The sequence below is a fragment of the Aspergillus multicolor genome (genome assembly GCF_047715735.1).
Source record: "Aspergillus multicolor strain CBS 133.54 unplaced genomic scaffold BDW74scaffold_9, whole genome shotgun sequence".
Lineage (NCBI taxonomy): Eukaryota > Fungi > Ascomycota > Eurotiomycetes > Eurotiales > Aspergillaceae > Aspergillus > Aspergillus multicolor.
Window position 1 is genome coordinate 159,200 of NW_027395960.1, and position 22,466 is coordinate 181,665.

Sequence of the window (22,466 nt, forward strand, 5' to 3'; positions counted from 1 at the left end):
TGACTGGTTTTATCGCGGTCGGAGAAGTCTGGTTTCAAGGCTTCGAAGGCTCTTTGGAGTCATCTCGCAGAACTCCTCTGGTGTGCTTCCGCTTAGGTGCTTTCTGGTTCTCGAAACCGGTCTCAGTTCCGAAAGGTAAAGCATCACTTGAACTGCCTGACATCCTGCTCTTTGTTCCACATCTGTCTGAAGCTTCAACGTTTCAGAGAGAGATGGAAATGCACCAGCCAGGTGGCAAGATGGTTTCAAGTCATGGTCTTTGTCTGCTACTATGAGACTTTGTTCCATCACAATCCACCAGATTATTTCATAGTCTTCATATCGCTTGGGCTTTGAGCTGACACGATGAAAGACAGTGCCGCAGAGACGTGACTTGAAAGACAAGTTCTCGATATTTGCGACGCTGATCCCTTCTCATTCTTTACTGCCACCGAGAACGAGCTATCCAATTCTCCTTCGTTGACGGACTGTAGTCGCCAACCTGTATTCGCCTCTGTTCATTCGTTTTTGCGCCCGCAAGAATAAGCTTTCGGTTAGGAAGTCGAAACTGTCAAAACTGCCCCGCGAAGAATCGAAGGAAGTCAGACCGCTCAAGAAAATGGCCGCTATCTCTGGTGTAGCTCTTCAAGAGGGTGGGACGCCTTGGAGGAAGAATCTATCCGCTCATGTCATCTGCCCCGAGTGCAAAGAAGTGCCGCCGAATCTAGAATTTCCCGGCTCCCACGAAACGGTTTGCGGTTCCTGTGGATTGGTCCTTGCGGATCGAGAGATTGACATGCATTCCGAATGGCGTACCTTTTCGAACGATGACCAAAACAACGATGATCCCTCGCGTGTTGGTGATGCTACAAACCCGCTTCTGAACGGCGATCAGTTGGAGACACAAATTGCCAGTGGTGGTTCCGGCCGGGTCCGTGACTTATACCGTGCGCAAAACAAGCAGTCGAGCGACAAGGCAAACAAGTCTCTGCTCGCTGCATACAAGGAGATTGGTGCACTCTGTGATGGATTCAACATACAGAAAAACGTGGCAGACACTGCGAAATATCTGTTCAAGATCGTCGACGACGCGAAGGCCTTCAAGGGAAAATCGCAGGACGTTATCATCGCCGGATGCATCTTCATCGCCTGCCGCAAGTGCAAAGTGCCTCGTACTTTTACTGAGATTTTCGCGGTTACCAAGGTTTCGAGGAAGGAAATTGGACGTATCTACAAAGCCCTGGAGAAGTTCTTCACTAGCCAGAACCTCGAGCGGGCCAATGCGGTTGTGTCGAACGGAGGAGTTCCCGATCCCAACGACGCCTACACTGCAACCACCTCTACCAAGCCCAGCGACCTTTGCAGCCGTTTCTGCAACCTCCTGGACCTGCCTTTCCAAGTTACGAGCGTATCATCGGCGCTGTCTGATCGCGTAACCACGGAGGGAAATCTTGCTGGACGCTCGCCGCTCTCCATCGTCGCAGCGTGCATTTACATGGCTTCATACCTCATGGGTCATCCCAAGTCCGCAAAGGAAATTTCGCAAGTCGCGCACGTCAGCGACGGCACAATCCGCGGCGCCTACAAGCAACTCTACACCGAGCGTGAGAGCCTTGTCGACAAAGAATGGATCAAAGATGGAAAGGGAGCGCTGAAGAACCTTCCTCTCAGTTAATTTGTCCTCTCACTCAAGCTGAACCGTTGATGGCTGCCACTACTACCCGGTCAGATGACCTCGGGTCCATCTATTCTATTCTTCCCCAATTTGCATATTTACCCGCTTTTATTTTCTAGTTAGAATTTTTGCGATCTACTCGGATCATTCTTATCGAAGATACCCAAATGTCAAAAAAAGAAAGAAAAAGCATGGGTCTAGGCCAGCGGATCGAGGCTCATCCATCCCGTCTACGCCTTCATACCTTTCATCGTCCTTTTCAAGTCCTTAGTTCTAGCGTTCGTATGCCCTAGGCACATTGCGCAGTTAAGCTGTGCACCTAAATTGGGAGAGACCGTGACCAAATTGAAATGAGATATCATACTTTGATTGACACTGTCCTTTCTGTAAAAAGCTTACGAAAACCAGTCCGTCTATTTACAAAGACGCCTCCGGCGTATCTACACCAATTGGACCCTTAGGCCCCCGTTTACATGCAGCACGCCCGCATGGCTCCCCGAGGTCTATCCATACAAATCTCTCAATTCGAATACGCCATGGCCAGAGCTGCTAGACCTATCCCCTGCAAGGCCGTTAAGCGGCGAGCCAGATCTGGACTGCATATTTTTGCTTATTATACTGATACAATCACAATCACGGGTGACGGCCGGTTTCAAGCACGAAGGTAAGAGTAAAACTCAGTTCATGATTTGGTTGGATGAAGTGCGCAGTACTTGCATTGCAGTATGACACTTATTCGGTATAGGCTAGATACAATTCCTCATGGTGGAGGGCTATTAAAGAGAGATATAAGTACGACGGACAAAGATAGACAGACGGGGTACACGACAGTGTAAGACGGTTTTGACAAGTCAGCTACGTCATGCCGAAACAGCTTCGTCGCCGTCGGAAGGCCTCTTGCCGTCGGCGGCGACAGCTAGAGACTCAGAGACGGCCTCGACCTTGTCCCCGGCAACAGCGGAGGGGATATCCACCGGCTTTTCTAACGATTCAGGAACGGTTTCGACCTTGTCGTCCGAGACGGCGGAGGGGATCTCGACCTTTTTCTCGGAGGAGTCAAAGCCACCTGGAATGGTGGATGATAATTCTTCTTCCTTTGTAGGTTCCGCCTCCGCAGGTTCCGCTTGCTCGGGCTCGGGTTCTGACTCGGGAACCGTATCCGTAGATGTTGACTCAGGAACCTGTTCCTTTACGGGCTGTCTTGGGGGATCAACTGCGCCGCCTGACATGTTCCGAGCCAGGGGCGGTGCCATGGGGGTATTCCACCCCGAGGGATCTGATGAGGCCGAGGTTGTGTTAGACTGCTCGCCCTTGTTGCCGTCACCAACAACTAGCTTGCCGTCCTCACGGACCTCCCAGACATTCCATGTCTCTGTGATCTTAATCTCAGGAATGGTCGGCAGTCTGGGGCTTGTGCTCTCGGCAGCAGGCTTTCTCCGTGCGGGTCCACGAGCTCGGCCTTTGCGAGCGTCACTTAATGGACCCCTTTCAACAGGGGTTTCTTGCTTTGGTTGAGGTTTCGGAGGCGCTTGCGGGCCAAGTTGCAGGCGGGAGTTCAGGTCGGAAAGGAAGCCCGCCTTGATAGAAGCAATTTTGCCTCCCATTGGGCGAGCCGGGACAGCCGGTTTTGATTTGGCGGAAGAATCCTTTGCCTCTTCACCGTTCGATCGCGAAAAGCGGTTTGCTGGTCGTGCAGGAATTTGAGGCTTGGGTCTGTCCGGGATAACCGGTGGCTGTCGCTTCTCCTGTGGAGAGGTCGGTTTCGTCGAGGCATCCACTTGAGGAGGCTGTTTCTTCTCAGGGCGGGCTGGGATAATTGGTTTGGATGGAACATCCGGGCTTGTTGCCTGCTTCTCTTCTGAAGGCTCGATCGTAGTCACTAACGTTTGACTCTCCGGAGCATCCTCCCAAATATCCCGACTAGGGAACCTCTGCTTTGCGAGAGCCGGGCGGGAGGCAGTCGGCTCGTCTTCGTTCAAGATACGCTGCGCAACCTGGTGGCTGTCGATACTGGGTTCACGACTTTTACGGGCCTCTTCTTGCTCTGGGAGTTCGAAGCGGCTTTCCTTGGGAATATCTGGTGTGGAGACGGTGGTAGAAAGCTGGTGACTGTTGGGAGAGTCTTCCCAAATATCTTCACTAGGGAACCGGTGCTTAAGCATGTCTGGACGCTTCTTAAAGCGTTCCGCTGCGAATATAGGATTGTTCTCTTTTGACTCATTTTCGGGGAACAGCGGCTCGTACTCCTCAACATCTTCGAGGGGCGCGTGATCTTCGTGAGAGTTATACCTGGCCAAAGCAGGAGCACTGCCACGTCGAATAGCATTTCTACTATTAGAACGACTCTCGTTGATGCTAGGAGTACGACTCCGGCCTTCGTAATCATGGCTTTCCCTCCGGCTGAAAGTAGGAGACACTGCGGCATGCTGATAAGCAGATTCAGGGCGCACTTCATCAGCAGCTAGAATAGGCTCTTCACCATCGTCTCCCTTTTCCCGACCAGCGATTTCTTGCGGGTCTGGCGTATGGGCGAACCCATCTGGGTGGTCGCGATGGTGATACGGCTCGTCAATGTGGATAAAGCCAGGCTTTTCCTTCCTCTGCTCACCAGCGTCAACGGCCGGAACACTGGCATTCTTCAGTGGAGACTCGATCGCAGGGCGGGAGTCACGTTTTGAGTCTGGGGGAGGAGATGTAAGACGATGACTGTATTCATCAGATGCGAGGTATCCGACCTCCTCTTCTGGTGTACCAGTAACAGCAGGGGACGTTCCTTGGACTCGCATTAGCACATACCGTACCATAATCGCATTCATGCAAGCTCACCTAGTCCTGAACCAGTTATAGCGGAGCCGCGAACGATCTTGTTCAGGTCATCACTACTCAAAGCCCAATCGGGCCGTGGCGTACCCACGCCGGATCCGTAATGACCTTGTTCCTCCTTGACATACTCATCTGGATGCTTCTCATACCAGGCCTTCTCAAACTTGTCGTTAGAGGGCACACCATGTCCGTGGAGACCGTAGCTACCCGGGGGCAGGGATGTCTCGCGACCACTACGGGTTCGATGGTGACCGCGTCCAGACCGCGAACTTGGCTGCTCCATGAAAGGGCTGGGAGACGGAGCTTGTACATCGCCGGCGTTGGCTAACATCGGAACTCGCTGACCGATCTCGGGGATTCCATGCTCCTCGTCATGAATTGAGTGTGGGCGTTCGAAGGATGCCGTCGACGAGGCCGCCCGGGAATTCTGGATAGAGTAGATCGATCTGGCGGGACGTTCCGACTGCTCATCTTGTTCCGGTGAGCCTACCGTGCCAAATCCTGCAGCTGCAGCCTGGCCCGAATCTGTACGAGTAACGGCCTGCACCTTAGCTTTGGCGCTAGAAGTGGGAAGAGAAGGTCGAGGCGCATGAAGCTTCAGATCGCTGGCCACATTCCGGGTCTCCGCGGGGGCAGTGTGTTGGCTGTCCGGAGCATTTAGAGCATCCAAATCCTGGTACTCAATGCCTTCTTCGCCGAGCGACGGTATCGTCACACTAGGTGGGCGAACGGGCAAATCATTGGAGACAGTTCTGGACAAGGTCGATCCGTTTGGAGGCTCGTTCAAAGGAGAGGGCGCATAATTTGAACCCATGGGAGACGCAGTGCGGTCTAGGCGGTGGCTAGGACGAGGGGGAATCTTAGGCATGTCTGCGGACTTTTCAAGGGGCGACCTCGCTGGGCGAGGGGGTATGACGGGGCCGTTTTGTGTTGTCATTATGGATTTGTATGTGAGGTCAATCGAGTGGAGCTAGAACTGTGCATTGGTTAGCTATCAGGCACAATTCAGCAATTGAAAGGCTGCGTGGCAGTTTGACGGTTGGCGCAAGATGAGGTGTAGAGATATGTCCGCAACAACACAAACAGGGTAAATTGTAAGTGGAAGCTTGCCAGTCTTTTATCTGGGCCATAGTAAAATATGCTTTGGTTTCAGGTTCCCCGGAATGAGCCCGGGGAGGGGGAACAGCATAGCCAGCAGCACACAGCATTGTCAGGAGGCTTAGCTATATAGATAAGATAAAGAAAGCCAATAGTATGCCCATGTCTGCCGCGGAGCAGCTGAAAACAGAAGCAACATTCCTTCAACCCTGGGGGGTATCTCTAAAGCCTGAAAAGGGGAGGTTCTGGAGAGAATTGCACTCACCGATGAGGTAGAGATCACAGATATAGTAGCTGGGATAGCCGAGAAAGGTATAGAGATGCTATCAAGTGGTAGAGCAATGCAAGAGCTCAGCAGGCGTAATTATACGATTGTGGAGGATGGGTATCGAGACTGTCAGTATAGGAGATCTGGAGAATTGAAACAAATTGAAAGAGCAAAGCAAGAGGAGCAGCAGGAGCAGCAGATGATGTATGACCTTGAAGCTGCAAAACCAGAATTACGACCATGTACGAAACCCGGTGGCCATAAAACGCCCGCCTAACCGCTTTGTTGCTGCCACGGCCCACTCGACCAGCGCGTGACGTGCTCTGACGCCATGCCAGGGCCGCGCCTGGGTCTAGAAACCGTATGGTGACCGTCTCGGGGCTGTGAGCCAACAGATTCACTCGTTGCAATTACAGCGGCCCCGTACCGGACTGCCATTTTTTAAAGTTTTCCAGGTGATGGGTAGGAGGACGGAGAGCATACTGCAACACCCTCTATAAGCTCGAACACAGCATCAACTTCCTTCCCAGGCCAACATATGAGAAGCTGCCCATGCGAACGCTGTCTGCTTACAGTCTTACCGCCAGTCTGTGACAAAATAAACACACTCCCTCCGTTTTGAGAAAAGGCCGTGGGCGATTGCGGTTGCCAAATTTTTGTTTTCCCGCCATTTGGCCTTAGATGAGGGATTTTCTTGACCGGCATGCAGCAACGTCTCAGAGCCATATCTCCGTCCAAGGTACTCCGTACCTGGGGCCAACCTGGGGCCATCCCGCATTGACTCAAGGGGCAGATATAGCCATGATAGACTGTGCCCAGGGGCGTGAAGATCAGCAGCCTGCTTGTTTATCAAGACAACGTTAATCGCTCATATCATCTGAATCAGAGCCAAAGGGGCTTTCTCTCGAGTATGAGTTCCTTGCTGCTTCTTATCAGTTCACCAGATGTTCTTCGCCATGGCCTCTGAAGATCTCCATTCGAGCGGGGCTAGACCCGGGCCCGGTAGGAAGCACAAATCAATTCTGGTCTGCATTACTCTCCAGATGTAGTAGCTGGCCTCAAGAACCTAAGGTATCAACTCGGCCTTTCCACCACTTCAGCTGCATCCGACTTACAGTATGAAAACTTCGCCTCGTGCACATGGCTTGAATCACAGGCCTGGATCGATCGAAGAGTCCAAGACCCTGCTGAGTGGGGTAGCGGCGCAGGTCAGCGTCCCTCGTATCAAAACTCGTTGCCATTGTCATTGGCAGCCTTGAACAGGAATTATGGTGTCCATGAAATCCCACCATAGGCGATCACGCTATACTCTGACACGAATGAGTTGACTTACTGTCCGTAAAAATCTGCGCTTTGGACCGCTGGATGCACTATCCAAACGTGCGCCATTGACAGGGTGTGGATTATCAAGTTGAACCTGACTGGTCGGTGGCTGGCCACATCACCCAAAGCGGTCAGCCACACCTTTGGGGGGATCACCGACCGACCTTAACCTTCAATCCGATACTCTATGGGGTGAGTTATCCTTCAAAGCCCTATTTTCCCTCACCGCATCCAGGCACATGGGAGTCCTCTCATCAGACGGTCGGCAACGTGCTGTCGACCGTTGGTCTCGAATACACTAAAAATGACGGCCTGGATCCTGTAACCATGCCTCGATTGATCTCACAAACACAGGAAACAAGGGTTGCTTAACCGCTGAAGCGACATATAGAAGCTTTGTGTATCGTGGAAGTACGCAACTTCATTGATTGGACAATCAAGCTATCCGAATTCCGAACCCCATGCCACATCTGAGCTAGTGTTGACATTTCAATGACTGTCGTCCTAAACCTGTCACCGTTTTCACCACTTGAGCTCACACAGAGTGATATGGAGGTACTTAGGCACCGCTGTCAACGTCCCTTTTATTTCTTGAAAGTAAGAAATGTCTTGAGCCCCTGCATGCGCTGGCCTGAAGCCTCCCTTGGAGGAATTGAAGGCGGACCAGCTCCAGGAACCTTACGTGGGGCACATATAAGGCTGGTTTGCTGCCTCTGCATCACCGCAGCCACAGTCAACATGGAGGCTCGAAGTCTTGCAAAAAGGAAGTATAGACTACCAGAGTGCAACCGCCATCCCGAGTGTAGTTCCTGAACTTCTTTGCTTCAAGCTGTCTACGCCACGAACCCCAATTCGAGCATGGCACAAGGGCTTCTTCCATGCTTCACGAACTATGAATTATGAACTGGCCGTTGGCACCAGTCGTCCGGATGCACGTTGAAAGCAACTTTTGCAAACACATTTAATCAAAGACCGTAATTTGCACTGCTTCCATTAGGGTACAGTGGGGCATAATATGGATATTATTAGCCCTAGAAAAGTTTGAAGCCTGAGGATCCCCCGTTCCTAGCCGCTCCTGAAGGCCTGGTGGATCCATTTATTTCATGCCGTATCGAGGATACAACAGCCGGTCTGTGGCTGACTCAACCTAGGCGGGTCGTCTTCGATTGATTTCAAGCTGAGGCATTTTATAGGCTCATCTCCTATTTGTTGTTGGGACTTACTGATATGGCTTCCAGGTGCGAGTACATACCTCGGAAGATAGTTATCTCTCTATCTCCAAATTACCCATGGTCAACAGGTAACTCCCGCCGTCCACAATGCCAATGTCCTCCGCAAGGTATCTTAAGCCACTAGGCGGCATCAAAACCTCGCTGCCTTGACGCGCCGTAGGGCTAGATCGACTATCACGTACTGATACTGCAACCTCACCTGCAGAAGGCCAAGGGGTGAGCATTGACTAGTGGTCCGCGGACACTCAGGTCAGTCGTGACTCCTGACTCCCGCTTTGACAGTCGAGCGTCTCATCACACTACCTATTGAGACTGGAGCTGTATGAACCAGGTTTCTCTTGCAGGAGTCATTCCTCCATCACCACCCCTGGCCAGCCATGCTCGACTGGCTAACATATCCAGACAACGAGGCAGGTCGTTCCGTGGGATAATGCGGGGTAGCCGCTGAGGGGTTGTTTCTGGGCCATGACGTAGAGCTCTCGTATAGTTCGTCCTCGGCTAATGTATACACGAGTCTAGCCCACGGAGAAGAAAGTCGTGACGCTGGATGATTCTGGGAGAATCGAAAGTATCATGGACTCAGAATTCGTGAGCAAGGAAGCTCTAGCTGGAATGAGTGTGATAGCTCCCGAGTGTCCGCGATATGCTGCGAGCTGGAGACTGGCGCGGATAGCTCCATTCACTGCAAAACTACATCACGAGCCCTCTACCACGGCATGTCCGTGCATATTTGGATCCGTATCAGATCAGGCACCCCTCAGACTTAGGCAAAGCGCCTGGCTCGCCTAACATCCAGCAAGGACCTGGATGCCATACGCCGGAATTGCCGGGTTAGACACCCCTGGCCCCTGCTTCTTGATCAAGCTGCTCCATCTACAGCCCAGGAACATGAACATAGTCAGAATCAAGGACAAGGGCTACGGAATAGGTGATGCTAAATACGGATAGGTCACAAGCATTGCAGACAAGTACTCGCAAGCTCCCCTCTTTCGCAAACAGACAAACAAACAAAGAGTATAGAGAGCCTTGCAACGACCCACCGAGGTATATCAGCACAGTATGCAAATTCAAGCTTGAAACGAGAGAGAACAAAGAGTGGAAATACGTACTGCCCTCCAGTATTGCTCGTACAGGATCTTCTCGAAATATCGAACTTCGAAGGGTACTGTACAGGTACCGGTACGCGCCGTTGACCCACCCCTTGGTATACATCCTCATGACGTCAAAGGTCTACTGGGTCAGTAACAGAGCACCTGGTGCTCATCGAGATCCATCCCATACAGGGATGAAAGGCTGTGCGGTATGAATGGAGAAATTAACCTTGACGGAGGGATATCCAGGCAAGTCTCGCTCCAAAGGTACCCTGAGCGGACCTCGTCAACGATAGCAAAGAAGATTATCTGATTATCATCAGCACGAGGATGTGCCATAGGTATGTGATATGTCTTATCGTTTTCGTGCTGTCAAACCACTATCGGGCCTGAGTGGACATTGGAACGGATATATATTCCATACAGCCCTCGGACTCTGGCAGTCATAACATGCAATAGATTTGCGGGCGATCATGCAGTTTTCAGAGTAAAGGAGTAACGAAGCAAGGCATGAATGGATTTCCATCTACCGCCCTATCCGAGGTATTCTAGTTCAAAGATAGTCATCACCAGGATGTTTGTATTAGGGTATACAGTGCAACAACTGAAGTATAGCACAGACCAGCCAATAATGATCACGCATGATCGAAAGCTAGGACCTGTAAAATAAACACAATATCACGATGCAAATGCGGTCCATACAAAGTCAGAATTGGGAATGCGTGCTCCAAAAAGCCAACTCGAGTCTCAGACAAGGTCTGGCTTCCTCAAACAAACACGGAATACTAGTACAAAGGCTAGAATAGCGAAAAGGCGTTTGAGAATAGCAGTTCGTAATCGTAGCGCACTGGACACAGTAGAGCTCAGCACGTTCTTTTTAACTCGTTCTGGTCACCTCCTTCGTACGGCAGAGTCTAGAGGTGCCGACTAACACCAGTAGCGCTGATATAGAGGAATCGATAGTGATCCATTAAACGATCATTTGCGCAATGCCCGTTCCTCCTAGGGTCTTGCTACCGACGAATTCTTGGTTCTTGAGAGCAGCCAGCGCATAAAAAAGAGCAGCGATGAGGAGGAAAACAGCCGCGGCGAGCAGACTCGATGCCCGCGATAGCAGACTAAGCCATTGAACAATGCTCATAACGAGATACATCGAAGCACGCATCCAATTGGTTGTGAAACGTCGGATAAAGGTATCGAACTTGGCGGAGGTGGGACAGATTCTGAGGAGGAAGGGAACTTCAGTGAAGACGAGGACGCAGCCGGAGATACTAGACGGATGAGCTTCAACGCATTGTAGGACAGTCTGGAGCATGACTTACATGCACAGAATACTGAAAACGATGAGCACCGCATTGAAGGAGAAAATGTTGGCGATGCCGACGGCAAGACACAGGATGATGCACAGCACGCCCGTCCTAACAGCAAAAGGTTAGCGTTCCAATCTGACATGGAAGGCATAATATCGGGTTTGTCGAGGAGCTTTGCGAATGCTCAATAGCAGGCGCTTATCCTTGGATCTCCAGCGCAAACAGTGCCAAGCACATCCGTTGAGATTCCAGGCAACCATGATTCATCTGAACAATTCGACGATGCGCAACATTGTGACGAGAGGGAAAACGACTTTCTGAATGGGAGAGGTTACAGACCATTGACCGTAGATACCTAAAGGTTGAGCTGTTAGCTTTGCCTTCTCTCTGTCAACGAGGAAATATGATCGCCGTACTAAAGTTTCTGGAGCGGAGTTCTTCAGTGAGAGCCGACATGATGAAGATTCAAGTAACTCTTATCTCAAGTATAATGACAGGTAAGTTGAGTAGGAGGATACAATTTAGAAAGTTGAAGTTGAACGGATGAGACAATAAAGAGAGGTCAAGTGTGGCTTGTAGATGTTTCAAAGGCGATGCAACAAACAAAAACGGGGCCAGCTTGCCATCTTCGCCGATCACCTCACCGCCTACAGGCAGAATCATATCCCCAGATTAGATCGTCGTGGAGGACCAAATAACTCATTCTCGGCATCGGTCTGGAAGCTCGTTTCAATTCCCGCCTGATACCCTTCCTTTGATATTTGACACCCCATATATCACTTTTCAACAGATAATAGATACGTTGAACCGCTTCAAAGCTCTAGGTCGAGTTCACGTTATGGACCACAAGCACGGCCGCAACGTCTCCCGGTGTAAGAGCTACAGCTATCTTGCTGCCTAAATCATAGAGTTAACAAGCTGTTCAGCGTCAAGACCGCGTAGTTCGACCAAAGGGCCATTAGACCAGCCAGACGAGTAAGCGTAATCTATAGTACATGTCTGGTGCTGGATGCTAACGACATCTAGCCCTCTGACCGTTGAGAGCTTAAGGAAGATTTCTACACCATTGCATCAGAATGCGGCAGACTATGGGATGTTTACGGGAGAGTCATTCAGCTCATTAGACCCTCTAGCCTCAGAACTACCACCAGAACTAGAGAAGGACCTCTCGTTTCTTCTGCGCTACGACAACTACCATTCTCTCTCCCAAGTCGACATCCCGCATGCCTTGCGGTCGGATTTTATATCCCCCAAGTCCGATGAGAGTCTGGCTTCATCACTCAGCATCCTCGAAAGACTCCTGGCTGAAGGGCATTTCCTCCTAGCCGCCTACCTAAGTGGCACGATCCTAACATCGCCTCTGATATCCCCGACTGATATCAAGCTGATATTTGCACTCTTCTACACACGCCTTGCATGCCTAGAACTATCCGGGAATACGAACATTGCAGCCCAAGAGTCAAAGGCGCTGGAAGACCTAAGCTCCACGTTCTACTATGTAGAGCCCGAACTTATAGCGACCGATGCCCATGACCATCAACCAAGCTCCTCCCAACATATCGCGCCGTGGCCGCTTCGTGTTCTCGCCATCCGGCTGCAGAGTATCGGGTTCAGCGATCCGCGCAGGGGCATCGGAGGCTTGTACGAGATTGGACTCGAGGCTCGCAGGGAGATTATGCGTCCGGACATTGATCCAGCGGAGCGTGAGATCTGGAAACAGAGGCTGTCTGATCTTGGGTTGCGGACGGTAAACGCATTGATTGAAATGGGAGATCTGAACGCGGCAAAGAGGTCACTAGAGAGCTTGACGACGACGGAGTCAGCAAACGAAGCTACGAAACTGAGAGCAGTGCTTCTCCTACTTGCCATTGGTGACGTCGATGCCGCGAGGGAACTGTGTGATGGATTGGCGGATACCGGGGATGCGATCTTCAAGCCTCTCCTTAGTATGGCTGAGGGCCGATATGACGATGCGGTCATCGAATGGCGCGACATTCTGGGCAACAAGAGCAGAGAAACAGACGAGGCGATTGTTTCCCAGAATCTGGCTGTGTGTCTTTTGTATACCGGCCAGTTGAGTGAGGTATGTTGCTGACTTGTTGTACGAGTCAGGGATTAATATACTGACTGTTCAGGCACGCGGGGTGTTAGAATCCTTGGTCCAGGAACAGCACTCCTTTTCCAGTCTTGTTTTCAATCTGGCGACCATCTATGAGCTGTGCTCTGATAAGGCCGTACAACTGAAACATACGCTTGTCGAAAACATCGCCAAACAGCCAGTCACAGGCCATACAAACCTAGATCGCTTGAATGCTGATTTTAAGTTGTGATGACGATAGCTACTTGGACGTAGTTGCAGTTTGCGGTATGTATAAATATACTTCAGGTTCTACGACAAATACCTTTACCGAACGCCATCACCAATGCTCCAGCGCTATGCAGTTAACAAATATATCGTAATCAACCCGTGCTTTTCTCCTGAATGGGCGTAAGGTTGCCCTCGGGTCTAGGCTTCGACTTCGGTTTCCGGATGATAATCCTGTCGCCCTCTTTCTCCCAGCCCAGCTTCTCTCTCTCCGCCAGCGTCTCCCAAGCCCAAGTCGAATCTCCAGTGCAACCCTCAACGATCCACGCAGCGTCAACGCCGAGGTATGCCTTACCGACTGCCTTGAGAGCATGTCGCCGAATCCGGTCTTCCGCCCAATTCATGACTGCGCGCATGGCAGCATCAACCTCTTTTCGGACTCGCCAGAATACAATCCAGTTGTCATGTGCAATGGCTTGCAGGATCTGGTCAACCTCGCGCGAGCGGAAATTGTACTGCCTGCGCGCACGGGCGCGCAGCTCAAAAGCGGCAACTAAATCCTCCTGTCGGCACGCATAATCCAGAATGAGGTACGAGGTGTGATCCTTTAGTTCAGTTTCCGGCAGCGGGTTGGAAGGGGTGTGAAGGTCGTCGAGAAGGTGGCGCAGGGAAGGAAAGTAGGACGGCGGATGTCGAGCTTGGATGGAGACCTTGATGGAGAACACATGGACCCGCTGGGAGAAGGCGATTGGGGTGGTCGAGGCGGTGGCCAATACGGCCTCGCGAAGCTTACGAAGAGAGAGAAGGAGGGTGGACAACTCTGTGGCAGCTGAGGGACCGGGTGACACTGCCGATTTGGTGGACTGTGGAACGGAAGCTGGCGGGTTTTTCGTCGCATCGTTCGAGGCACTTCGGGGGAGAGACAACCAGGCTGCATCTAGGTTCTTGGAATGGCGAGCACAGAACTCAATATATCTGGCTACAATCTTGTCGTAATAGTCCTTCTGAGCTTTGTGGTCCAGCAATCTGTGGGGTTGAACCGGTCAACTCGAGTCTTCGAAATCACTTAGTTGTTCGGCACCTACTTGCGATCTCCCTTTGACACGAATCCCACAGTCTCAAGGGAATCCGCCACTGGTTTCAGGCGGCTATGAGGCCATTTTGCAGGAGGAGCTCGACCACTCATAGCTGCAGCTCCTCTGAACTGGCATTCGGTATACTCCGTAAAATGAGGTCAGATATGGTATGCAGGATATGAATCCCGGGCCTCCGTCACCAGGAAATGAGTGTAGAGGACGGGCTCTGAAGGAATGAAGGCGCGTCGCAGCTGATATTTGTGCGATACATGGCACAAGTCTGTGTGATGCGAAGCATTCCGGGACGATGAGACGACCGCGGGGAAGACGTGGACTGCAAAGCAGAAGTGGGCCTCTAGACAGACCGACTCGGACTCGCGGGTCCGACTGCCGAGTTTGTCTAGTTTGGTCTGTTTGTCCCAACAGCCTGATGTAGACATTTAGACTGTTGAGCTCAACTGTTCCATCTTCTACATTTATACATTGTCATCGTTCACTATGAAGCCTTGAGGAATCTACCGACATCTACTGCATCTACTGCGTCTCTGCATTGGTTATCCTTACTTGGTCACGCCACTCTACGTTCCATTTCTTTGCTTATTCGCAATGCCACCTCGTCAGCGTCGTCCTACCGAAAGCCATAAAAAGAATCCAGGAAGCTGTCAGACAGCCTCTGTTGCTACTGCAGTCCTGGAAGATCCCCCTCAGGCTATCAGATCGCTCGTCCATTGGGACGATCTGCCCCACTGGCAGCGCGATAATCAGCATATCCACACAGGGTATCGACCGGCATCTAATTCGTTTCTCGGCTCCTTCCAGTCCCTGACATATATTCACAACGAGACTGTAAACATCTACTCCCATCTATTGCCATCTGTACTGGCTATCCCTGCCGCTCTTCAACTTTATCGGGCCCTAATCCCACGCTATGAAACCGCCACCGATGGCGATATCCACGCCTTTGGCTGCTTCTTCGCGGGGGCAGCGTTCTGTCTGGGGATGTCGGCGTTCTACCATACCATCTCGAACCATTCCCCGACGGTGGCACGCATTGGCAACACGTTTGACTACATTGGCATTGTAGGACTGATTGTGGGCAGTTTTGTACCTAGCGTCTACTACGGCTTCTACTGCGTTCCTGGCTTGCAGAAGCTGTATTGGTCCATGATATGCACGATTGGCCTTGGCTGCGTTGTGGTATCGATCTTCCCCCAGTTCCGGACCCCCCGCTGGCGTCCATTCCGTGCAGCCATGTTTGTGGGTATGGGCCTCTCAGCAGTTTTTCCCGTCGTCCACGGTCTGCAGCTCTACGGGCGTGACCAGATGATGCGGCAGATAGGCCTGGGCTGGCTTCTGCTTCAGGGATTTCTGTACATCCTGGGTGCGGGGATATATGCAGCCCGAGTCCCCGAACGGCTGCGACCAGGGAGGTTCGATCTTTGGGGGAGCTCGCATCAGATCTTTCATGTGCTTGTGGTCTGCGCCGCCGTGGCTCATCTGACAGGACTCCTGAGGGCTTTTGATTATAGACATAGCGAGACCGCAGAGAGCTGCCCGTTCTGAAGATCTGCTGTGATTCGTGGATGACAAGAACGTGTTGATCACACGAACAGTCCAAAAAGAAAGGCGCTGGGTGGATAGCACGTTACCATGGGGCCCAGAAGTTGGCACTGATCCAATCTTAGCATGCTATACATGGTGACGGTGACAAATTTGCGCTGACGCTCACCATACGAGATTTGTCCAACCAAAGTGGGTTGACTGTGCGACGACGAGTAATCTTGAGTTTGCCCTAAAATGGAGACCACCCAGCGAAAGAATTCTAGTACACCGCAAAAGGAGGCTGCAAGAAAGGTGCGCTGTCGCGGCCTGTGATAATATTCCACTGCCTGTGCGGTGTCGCAAGCTAAAAACAGGGAGGACTTGCTGCATTTGGTTACAACTGTTACAACTCACATGGTGCGTTGGCCTGCTCCCGAGTATATTTTCCATGTTTTCCTCGGCCAAAGGACGTGCTCTCATTGGGTACCCTCCAGTTGAAGGAAATTTCCTTGGAACTCATGGCCAACACGCTGGGAGAGCTGTCCCCGACTGCTTGTACATTGCCGTACATGACGTTGCACCTAAGCTTATCCATCGGCATTGCCGTGCTTAGGCAGTGGCCTGGGCGGCTGTTCTCGCCTCCTATCAGGAACCAGCGGCATGCACGATGATTGGCCTGGATTGCTTAGGTTTCTGGAGGCTGGTGTCAGTTGGACTGCTGAGACGTGCAGATTACCCATAAACTGCAGTTGGTTGGAGCCATGCGAGGTGGATAATGGCTGACTCCGTCTGTGCTCGGGTCGTCAGTCAAGTATAACCGAACTCGACGATATATACGGTCATGTATATATAATCAGAGCCCTGAGGGTATACATGGCTGACGGCTTAGAGTTGTGTGCTTTCTCTTTCCCTGGCTGACTGCCCACCACTCCTCCTGCATAACCCTCAAGACCATTTACCCTTCTTGATGGAATCTGGTTCATCCTCCGCTAGTGGAGAGACGCCAAAACTTCGGACGGCTTGTGAGAACTGTAGACAGTCCAAGGTCAAGTGCAATCTGTCTGGAAAGGATACGTGCATTCGCTGCCTCCGTCATGGGCTACCGTGCCGTTATCGAGTCGCCAACCGGTCCGGCAAGCCCAAGGGAAGCAAGAATCGATCCACGCTCCGGAAGCTGGGGCAACTGCAGGAGAATAAGGCTGCTTTCACTTCGGGTGATCGACTGCCCAAACGGAATTTAGAAGCCATGTCGAGCCCGGGGTTCGGGCGCAGCGATACCGAGGTAGTTCTTACCCGTTGCACGCTTTACACCGCTAACCTGCGCAGAGTCTATCAATTGACCAGCCGCTGGAAAGCCTAATGGGCGAGATGCCCGATGCTTCTATGTTCCTAGCCGACTGCGAATACCCCTCGCTCTACGGAGAGACGATGGCTGATAGCCCATGCGCGGCTTCAATGTCACCGACGTTCCTCCAAAAAGAGTTCATCACGAAAGGACTGACTAGCTTTCCTCTTGCCGTACACGTCCCGAGTGCCCTGCGGCCAACATGTGACTGCTCAGAGACCCTAGCCTTTTACCATGATTATCTGCGCCAGATGCTCGTCAACCCGGCCCAGCTGCGGTTCGATCAGACACTCCAGGGGGTGCAAGCAGCGCTCTCGGTGTGTCGAGGATTCCTGCAGTGCCCGGCCGGACACAAGGACAACCACAGCACCAACGATACCAGCATTGTCCTTTGCATGTCCACCCTCGAGTTGACTCTCCAGCTCTTAGACTACTGGACCTCGTACGAGCTCCTCCCGCAGTCCAGGGAGGAGTCTCGCAAGGTCGGCTACGGCGAGTATGAGATGGGTGCAGACGAGGCGCGCCGGGTCCGCCGCTTCCTCATCCGGGGCCGCCTCCTGCTCTGCAAGGAGACGCTAGGCCTTCTCAAGGGAGCGGCAGGCTTCGAGGATGGACCAGGAGGGAACTGGCTGCAGCAGATTATCGGGGGGTCCGAGGCGATGACCGATACGTTTCTCCATGCGATGTCCGAGGCAGAATGTCTTTGCAATTTACCCAGCCACTAGCCTATCCACCGTCACTAATACTAATCTAATGACCACTTTATCTTCATAACAACACATATCAGAGTTTGCGTAATGTTTGTTCTAGCCCGGCACCACCCAGCCCAACCGAACGGCTCTCGGCTGCTCCGTAACGGGCCTCGGCAAACTCCCCGCAACTATAACTACACCCACCCCATCCCTCCTCCCCAACTTCCTGCGATCTACACTTTTCAGACTTAACCCATAAACACCGTAACCATGTCCTCCCGCCTCTCCCAACTAAGCGCCCACCTAAACTACCCGCGCGGCCTGCTCGCCGACCAAGTCGCAATCATCACCGGCGCAGGCCAAGGCATCGGCGCCGAAGCAGCCCGCCTGTTCGCAAACGAGGGCGCAAAGGTCGTCGTTGCTGATATTGACGGCGGTGCGTCACCTCCCCACCTAGCCTACCCCCTAAATTGGCCACAAAGCTAATTGACCGGATTTAGAAAAAGCAAACGCAGTCGTCAACGCCATCAACGGCGCCTCGCCGAACCGCGCCATCGCCGTCGTCGGCGATATCCTGAACGACGCGTATATCCAGACGCTCGTCGACAAGGCTGCCGAATTCGGGAACGGCAAGATCCATGTTATTGTTAATAATGCCGGGTTTACGTGGGATGGGGTTATCCACAAAGTATGCTTTCCTTATGGATTCTTCTAGTTGTGGATTGCCAGCCGGCGCTACACGGTACTGACTATGCGGGTAAAGATCACAGACAAGCAATGGGACACCATGATCGCAGTCCACAACACCGCGCCGTTTAAGCTCATCCGCGCCGCGGCGAAGTACTTTCGCGTCAAGGACGGCGAGCCCCGCGTGATCATCAATATCTCGAGTACGAGCGGAATCCACGGGAATGCGTGCGTACCTCCTCTTCTCTCAACCCTTTCCTCCTCCAGTACTAATGTAGAATTGTAAATGCAGCGGCCAAGCAAACTACGCCCTCGCCAAAGCCGGTGTCGTAGGCCTAACCCGCACAATCGCCAAAGAATGGGGTCCACAGTTCGGCGTGCGCTCGAACACGATCGCGTTCGGGTTCGTGCAGACGCGCCTCACAGCCGCGAAGGAGAAGGGAGCGTTCATCACGACGCCGGACGGGACGAAGGTTGCGCTGGGGATTCCGGGGCAGCAGGTTGCGGCGAAGGAAGGGGCGGGCAAGGATGGGAAGCCCGCGTACCCGGATATTCCGCTGGGACGGCCGGCGAGTCCGGAGGAGGCGGCGAGGAGTGTTCTTGCTGTGGCGAGTCCGTTGTTTAGTTATGTTAATGGGGAGACGATTCGGGTTACTGGGGGGCGGAATATGTAGCGGTGTTTATGTTGGGGTTTTACCTAAGTAGGGGGGTAAATGGAATGGGTACAAGTCATTGCAAATATTGTAGATGCACTTTTGAGATACACTTCGGTGAACATGCTTAGGTACTTGATACATTAGGGGATGTATCCAAGGAGTATCTATAAGTACAACTACCAGAGCTGGGGCAGTGAAGAGTATTTGTCGAGGGTAATATGCTCATTGTGTATGGTATCTATATACATGATGGTTATACAAAAGCTATATATAATTCAAGAGCTGGCCTTTGAAGGAAAGGTATAAAAGCGCTCGGCCAAGGAACAACGTTAAGATGAACCTTGACAAGAACGTCTCCACCTAGGATGAGGACATCATGTCGTCAGACAAGTCCGTTATAGAGAGCAAGGAGGTAGATGTCGTTCGAGCATCGTATTTATCAGCGCTGTGCGCTACACAGCTATCCACCAGCAGGAAGCCAGACTGTCTATCAACAACGAAGAAGCCGGCACTCGTATAAATCTCTCCGGGTATATCCGTTTCCAAGATGACGTGATCAACAGCCGTCCAACTCCAACAGAAACAATTCCCACAATACAAAAGACAAGATAAGATATGCAAAGTTCATCTCCGGGGTATTTTCTCACGACAAAACCAAAACTCCGAGCACCATGATAATTAAGCCCAAGTAGTAAAATAAAAAGAAAAGAAAAAAGAAAAAGAAAAGTGAAAGTGCAATGCCAGCAAATCCTCCCATAATATGTGCAACATATTATAGCAAGTCCAGGTTTTGGTCCGTGGATCGTTCCGGGATTGGCTAAAGCATCATCCTTAGGCAACCCAGGGCAATCCGTAGGCAAAAATCCCATGGCACGGCCAACGGCAAGTACACGGAAGATCCAGTGGATTCGAGGGAATCCGGCAAGGTATTAATCGTATGTCCAGAGAGAAAAGAAAGCCAGTGGTCCGGAAAATAATACAGGGGGAATCGAAGAATGTCCATGGGTGCAAAATGTGATGAAGGTGCGTAAATCATGTCGAGGGGCGAGGGGTGAAATTAACAAACGGCAACGGCATAAGCGAAGGATGGGTGCATGAGAGGTCCCGCCACAGGCGCCGGTACAGGTACAGATGCTGTAAGCGGCTCCGGTATGTCACCGCATGCCAGAGCGTGGTTGGGGAAGTCGTCCTTGAAGTCGTCCAGCCCTACCGAGGCCATGCTATCCATGTCTGAATAGTCTTCGGTGTAGGATGAGGCGTCCGAGGCGGCCGAGAAGGCGTCAGAGTATTGCGACGAGTCAGAAGAGCAGGCCGAATGTTGCGTATTCAATTGATCGATTGGCGCAACCTGCGGGGGGTGGATGTAGTTGACGAGAGGACCAGTGGTCGAACCCCAAGGGGTCATGGGGTTGAGGGTGAACCGAGGGCAGTCCACGATGATTTGGCGCAGCTCCGGGATGGTAATCCTCTTTGACGGGTTGGGTTCAAAGATGCGGCTGAGGATACAAACCATCTCATCCGACAACGGAAGAATAGACTTGAGGAAGAATGGGTCCTTCAGGTAGGCGCGGAAGGTGGAGTCCTCAATGGAGGCACGCTTCCACGGGTTTCGGCCGCAAGTCAAGTTGACGAGGATGACACCCAGGCTCCAGACGTCGTTTGGCGCTGACTGGTAGTACGACATGGGGCGAGGGTTCGGTTGCTGGCACTCTGCTCAGGTTAGCGTTGTTGTGCTGAGAAATAGGAAAACATACCTGGCGACATGTAGAATGTCGACCCACAGCCAAAATCGGAGGTGAACATGTCGGTCGTGGCCAAGCCAAAATCGGCCAGCTTGACGGTCATTCCCTGGTCGGTAACCAGAATGTTCTCCGGTTTAAGGTCCCTGTGGTAGATTCCCAGCGAGTGGCAGTAACGGACGGCATCCAGGATCTGAAGAAAGACACGCTTTACCAGGGGATCATTCCCGACAAAATGGCTTTTGTCGGTGATGCTGGAAAACAAATCCCCTTCAGGGCAGAATTCGATGACGACGTAGGTGCAGTCGTCCGATTCCATGATGCGCACTAGGGAAACCACATTGGGATGTTGGCTGGCCATATGGTGGAGCTTGATTTCACGCTGTTGAAACTTGAGCTGGCGGGGATCCAGCCCAGTCTTGTTGAGAGCCTTGACTGCGTAGAGCACATCGGTGTGGATGTCCACGGCTGTGTAGACCACCCCATAGGCGCCGACTCCAAGGATGCTGGTGAGCTCCAGCCGGTTGGCTAGGAGTAATCCAAGACGGTCTTCCGGGGCATAGAAGCGGGGGAGTGGGGGAGATGGCGGAGGGGTGGGAAGCATATGAGGGTGAGGTTGAGGGTACATGAAGGGGAGAGGCTGGGCCAGCATGGCAGCAGTTTATGGAATTGTCCTGGGCTGAATGAAGAGCGAACTAGGCCTGATCCAGTGGAGAGGAGTACGGAGTATATCCTGGAAGAATCCTGGGAAGGAAGATCGAGCAAACACCAAATCGGACCGTATGGAATGGATTAAGAAGCCATGGAAGGAGAGTCGGTCAGGTCAAATGGTCAAATCTATGAATCCAGGAGAGACGGAGACGAGATGGAGATGGAGATGGAGATGGAGATTGTTTGTTGCACAGCCAGGCAGTTGGCAGTGGTTGGCAGAGGGTCCAGTGACTTGGCAAGTTGGCAGTTGTTTGTCTGTCCTTGAGTAGGTTGAGTAGTTTGCTGAAGTGTCCGGCAATCCAGATATTATAGATATAAACAGGAACTGAACAAAAACAGAGCAGAGCGTATATGAGAAGAACGTATAAGCGAAGAGAAGAGGCGTATGACGAGAAGAGGAAGAGAAGAGGGGAAGGATGGGATGTAATGGAGAGGGAAGATAGAGGGTGAGACTGGAGGGGAGGGTAAGGTAAGAAAAGGGGAGAGCGTGGTGTAATAAAACAACGGCTTGGAGGCAAAGCATAAATTATAATAGCAGGTTATCTTAACTGATTAATGTTACATAACTGGTCACAGGGCGAGTGGACTCGAATACGGAGCGGTCATTGGCTGCCCCGGCGAGTCCTGGCGGTGTGCCACTCCACATTTGGCCATTCTTACGGCGATGATTCATGACCTTACACCGTCTTTTTCCTTAGAGTTTATGCTTATGCAGTTCACTCCTCCACCTAGGAGCATGGAGCATGGAGCATGGACGGCGACTGGGACAGCGACTGAGACTGAGACCGGGACTGGAGCTTGCATCGCCCCGAGCAGGACACCATGCTCTATGCCCTCTCTGCTGCTTCACGCCTGACGCCCTGCCTGCCGCCTGTTCTGCTAGCCTAGGCCGCCGCTCCCCAATGGGGGTATAC

General features: G+C 52.1%; 11 protein-coding genes across 11 annotated transcripts; 5 read left to right on the plus strand and 6 right to left on the minus strand.

Moving 5' to 3' along the window:
• Positions 1-369: 369 nt before the first annotated feature.
• BDW74DRAFT_137925 (transcription factor SUA7) lies at positions 370-1,769 on the plus strand. The gene has a single exon (XM_073722449.1). The coding sequence runs from the start codon at positions 599-601 to the stop codon at positions 1,652-1,654; it is 1,056 nt and encodes a 351-aa protein (XP_073584790.1). The 5' UTR covers positions 370-598; the 3' UTR covers positions 1,655-1,769.
• Positions 1,770-2,301: 532 nt separating this feature from the next.
• On the minus strand, positions 2,302-6,031 carry BDW74DRAFT_151208 (Aim21 family protein). The gene is made up of 3 exons (XM_073724134.1): positions 5,841-6,031; positions 4,481-5,453; positions 2,302-4,427 (listed from the first exon to the last, which is right to left on the minus strand). The coding sequence occupies exons 2-3, from the start codon at positions 5,412-5,414 to the stop codon at positions 2,515-2,517; spliced, it is 2,847 nt and encodes a 948-aa protein (XP_073584791.1). The 5' UTR covers positions 5,415-5,453; positions 5,841-6,031; the 3' UTR covers positions 2,302-2,514.
• Positions 6,032-7,735: 1,704 nt separating this feature from the next.
• On the minus strand, positions 7,736-7,964 carry BDW74DRAFT_151211 (uncharacterized protein). The gene has a single exon (XM_073724135.1). The coding sequence runs from the start codon at positions 7,904-7,906 to the stop codon at positions 7,751-7,753; it is 156 nt and encodes a 51-aa protein (XP_073584792.1). The 5' UTR covers positions 7,907-7,964; the 3' UTR covers positions 7,736-7,750.
• A 2,495-nt stretch (positions 7,965-10,459) lies between these two features.
• BDW74DRAFT_177097 (Tvp18 family protein) lies at positions 10,460-11,255 on the minus strand (the record flags this gene model as incomplete). Its single annotated transcript, XM_073728793.1, has 4 exons — positions 10,460-10,760; positions 10,812-10,907; positions 11,139-11,154; positions 11,216-11,255. 4 exons carry the CDS (start codon positions 11,253-11,255, stop codon positions 10,460-10,462), a joined length of 453 nt encoding a protein of 150 aa, XP_073584793.1.
• Positions 11,256-11,521: 266 nt separating this feature from the next.
• BDW74DRAFT_137987 (uncharacterized protein) lies at positions 11,522-13,194 on the plus strand. The gene is made up of 4 exons (XM_073722450.1): positions 11,522-11,671; positions 11,726-11,774; positions 11,826-12,882; positions 12,935-13,194. The coding sequence occupies exons 1-4, from the start codon at positions 11,638-11,640 to the stop codon at positions 13,127-13,129; spliced, it is 1,335 nt and encodes a 444-aa protein (XP_073584794.1). The 5' UTR covers positions 11,522-11,637; the 3' UTR covers positions 13,130-13,194.
• Positions 13,077-14,388, minus strand: BDW74DRAFT_137993 (uncharacterized protein). Its single transcript, XM_073722451.1, has 2 exons — positions 14,190-14,388; positions 13,077-14,130 (listed from the first exon to the last, which is right to left on the minus strand). Exons 1-2 carry the CDS (start codon positions 14,288-14,290, stop codon positions 13,260-13,262), a joined length of 972 nt encoding a protein of 323 aa, XP_073584795.1. The 5' UTR covers positions 14,291-14,388; the 3' UTR covers positions 13,077-13,259.
• A 270-nt stretch (positions 14,389-14,658) lies between these two features.
• Positions 14,659-15,824, plus strand: BDW74DRAFT_137996 (hemolysin III family protein). Its single transcript, XM_073722452.1, has one exon. It carries the CDS (start codon positions 14,787-14,789, stop codon positions 15,741-15,743), a length of 957 nt encoding a protein of 318 aa, XP_073584796.1. The 5' UTR covers positions 14,659-14,786; the 3' UTR covers positions 15,744-15,824.
• A 622-nt stretch (positions 15,825-16,446) lies between these two features.
• BDW74DRAFT_137998 (uncharacterized protein) lies at positions 16,447-17,844 on the plus strand. The gene is made up of 2 exons (XM_073722453.1): positions 16,447-17,004; positions 17,049-17,844. The coding sequence occupies exons 1-2, from the start codon at positions 16,690-16,692 to the stop codon at positions 17,790-17,792; spliced, it is 1,059 nt and encodes a 352-aa protein (XP_073584797.1). The 5' UTR covers positions 16,447-16,689; the 3' UTR covers positions 17,793-17,844.
• A 79-nt stretch (positions 17,845-17,923) lies between these two features.
• BDW74DRAFT_151217 (SDR family NAD(P)-dependent oxidoreductase) lies at positions 17,924-19,185 on the plus strand. Its single transcript, XM_073724136.1, has 4 exons — positions 17,924-18,195; positions 18,260-18,447; positions 18,523-18,674; positions 18,739-19,185. Exons 1-4 carry the CDS (start codon positions 18,030-18,032, stop codon positions 19,118-19,120), a joined length of 888 nt encoding a protein of 295 aa, XP_073584798.1. The 5' UTR covers positions 17,924-18,029; the 3' UTR covers positions 19,121-19,185.
• An 880-nt stretch (positions 19,186-20,065) lies between these two features.
• BDW74DRAFT_138051 (serine/threonine-protein kinase) lies at positions 20,066-21,578 on the minus strand. Its single transcript, XM_073722456.1, has 2 exons — positions 20,857-21,578; positions 20,066-20,812 (listed from the first exon to the last, which is right to left on the minus strand). The coding sequence occupies exons 1-2, from the start codon at positions 21,491-21,493 to the stop codon at positions 20,160-20,162; spliced, it is 1,290 nt and encodes a 429-aa protein (XP_073584799.1). The 5' UTR covers positions 21,494-21,578; the 3' UTR covers positions 20,066-20,159.
• On the minus strand, positions 21,579-22,185 carry BDW74DRAFT_138050 (uncharacterized protein). The gene has a single exon (XM_073722455.1). The coding sequence runs from the start codon at positions 22,073-22,075 to the stop codon at positions 21,665-21,667; it is 411 nt and encodes a 136-aa protein (XP_073584800.1). The 5' UTR covers positions 22,076-22,185; the 3' UTR covers positions 21,579-21,664.
• Between the last annotated feature and the right edge of the window lie 281 nt (positions 22,186-22,466).

What these genes read in the sequence shown, in the direction of transcription:
- BDW74DRAFT_137998 (XM_073722453.1), top strand. Translation starts at nt 16,690, where the DNA reads ATGGAATCTGGTTCATCCTCCGCTAGTGGAGAGACGCCAAAACTTCGG. An exon ending in TCGGGCGCAGCGATACCGAG is followed by an intron (nt 17,005 to 17,048) that starts GTAGTTCTTACC and finishes TAACCTGCGCAG; the next exon opens with AGTCTATCAATTGACCAGCC.
- BDW74DRAFT_138051 (XM_073722456.1), bottom strand. Translation starts at nt 21,493, where the DNA reads ATGCTGGCCCAGCCTCTCCCCTTCATGTACCCTCAACCTCACCCTCAT. An exon ending in GACATTCTACATGTCGCCAG is followed by an intron (nt 20,813 to 20,856) that starts GTATGTTTTCCT and finishes TAACCTGAGCAG; the next exon opens with AGTGCCAGCAACCGAACCCT.
- BDW74DRAFT_137996 (XM_073722452.1), top strand. Translation starts at nt 14,787, where the DNA reads ATGCCACCTCGTCAGCGTCGTCCTACCGAAAGCCATAAAAAGAATCCA.
- BDW74DRAFT_151211 (XM_073724135.1), bottom strand. Translation starts at nt 7,906, where the DNA reads ATGTTGACTGTGGCTGCGGTGATGCAGAGGCAGCAAACCAGCCTTATA.
- BDW74DRAFT_137987 (XM_073722450.1), top strand. Translation starts at nt 11,638, where the DNA reads ATGGACCACAAGCACGGCCGCAACGTCTCCCGGT. An exon ending in CGGCCGCAACGTCTCCCGGT is followed by an intron (nt 11,672 to 11,725) that starts GTAAGAGCTACA and finishes CAAGCTGTTCAG; the next exon opens with CGTCAAGACCGCGTAGTTCG. An exon ending in CCATTAGACCAGCCAGACGA is followed by an intron (nt 11,775 to 11,825) that starts GTAAGCGTAATC and finishes AACGACATCTAG; the next exon opens with CCCTCTGACCGTTGAGAGCT.
- BDW74DRAFT_138050 (XM_073722455.1), bottom strand. Translation starts at nt 22,075, where the DNA reads ATGCTTTGCCTCCAAGCCGTTGTTTTATTACACCACGCTCTCCCCTTT.
- BDW74DRAFT_151208 (XM_073724134.1), bottom strand. Translation starts at nt 5,414, where the DNA reads ATGACAACACAAAACGGCCCCGTCATACCCCCTCGCCCAGCGAGGTCG. An exon ending in TATAACTGGTTCAGGACTAG is followed by an intron (nt 4,428 to 4,480) that starts GTGAGCTTGCAT and finishes TGCGAGTCCAAG; the next exon opens with GAACGTCCCCTGCTGTTACT.
- BDW74DRAFT_151217 (XM_073724136.1), top strand. Translation starts at nt 18,030, where the DNA reads ATGTCCTCCCGCCTCTCCCAACTAAGCGCCCACCTAAACTACCCGCGC. An exon ending in CGTTGCTGATATTGACGGCG is followed by an intron (nt 18,196 to 18,259) that starts GTGCGTCACCTC and finishes GACCGGATTTAG; the next exon opens with AAAAAGCAAACGCAGTCGTC. An exon ending in GGGATGGGGTTATCCACAAA is followed by an intron (nt 18,448 to 18,522) that starts GTATGCTTTCCT and finishes ATGCGGGTAAAG; the next exon opens with ATCACAGACAAGCAATGGGA.
- BDW74DRAFT_137925 (XM_073722449.1), top strand. Translation starts at nt 599, where the DNA reads ATGGCCGCTATCTCTGGTGTAGCTCTTCAAGAGGGTGGGACGCCTTGG.
- BDW74DRAFT_137993 (XM_073722451.1), bottom strand. Translation starts at nt 14,290, where the DNA reads ATGAGTGGTCGAGCTCCTCCTGCAAAATGGCCTCATAGCCGCCTGAAA. An exon ending in GTGTCAAAGGGAGATCGCAA is followed by an intron (nt 14,131 to 14,189) that starts GTAGGTGCCGAA and finishes TCAACCCCACAG; the next exon opens with ATTGCTGGACCACAAAGCTC.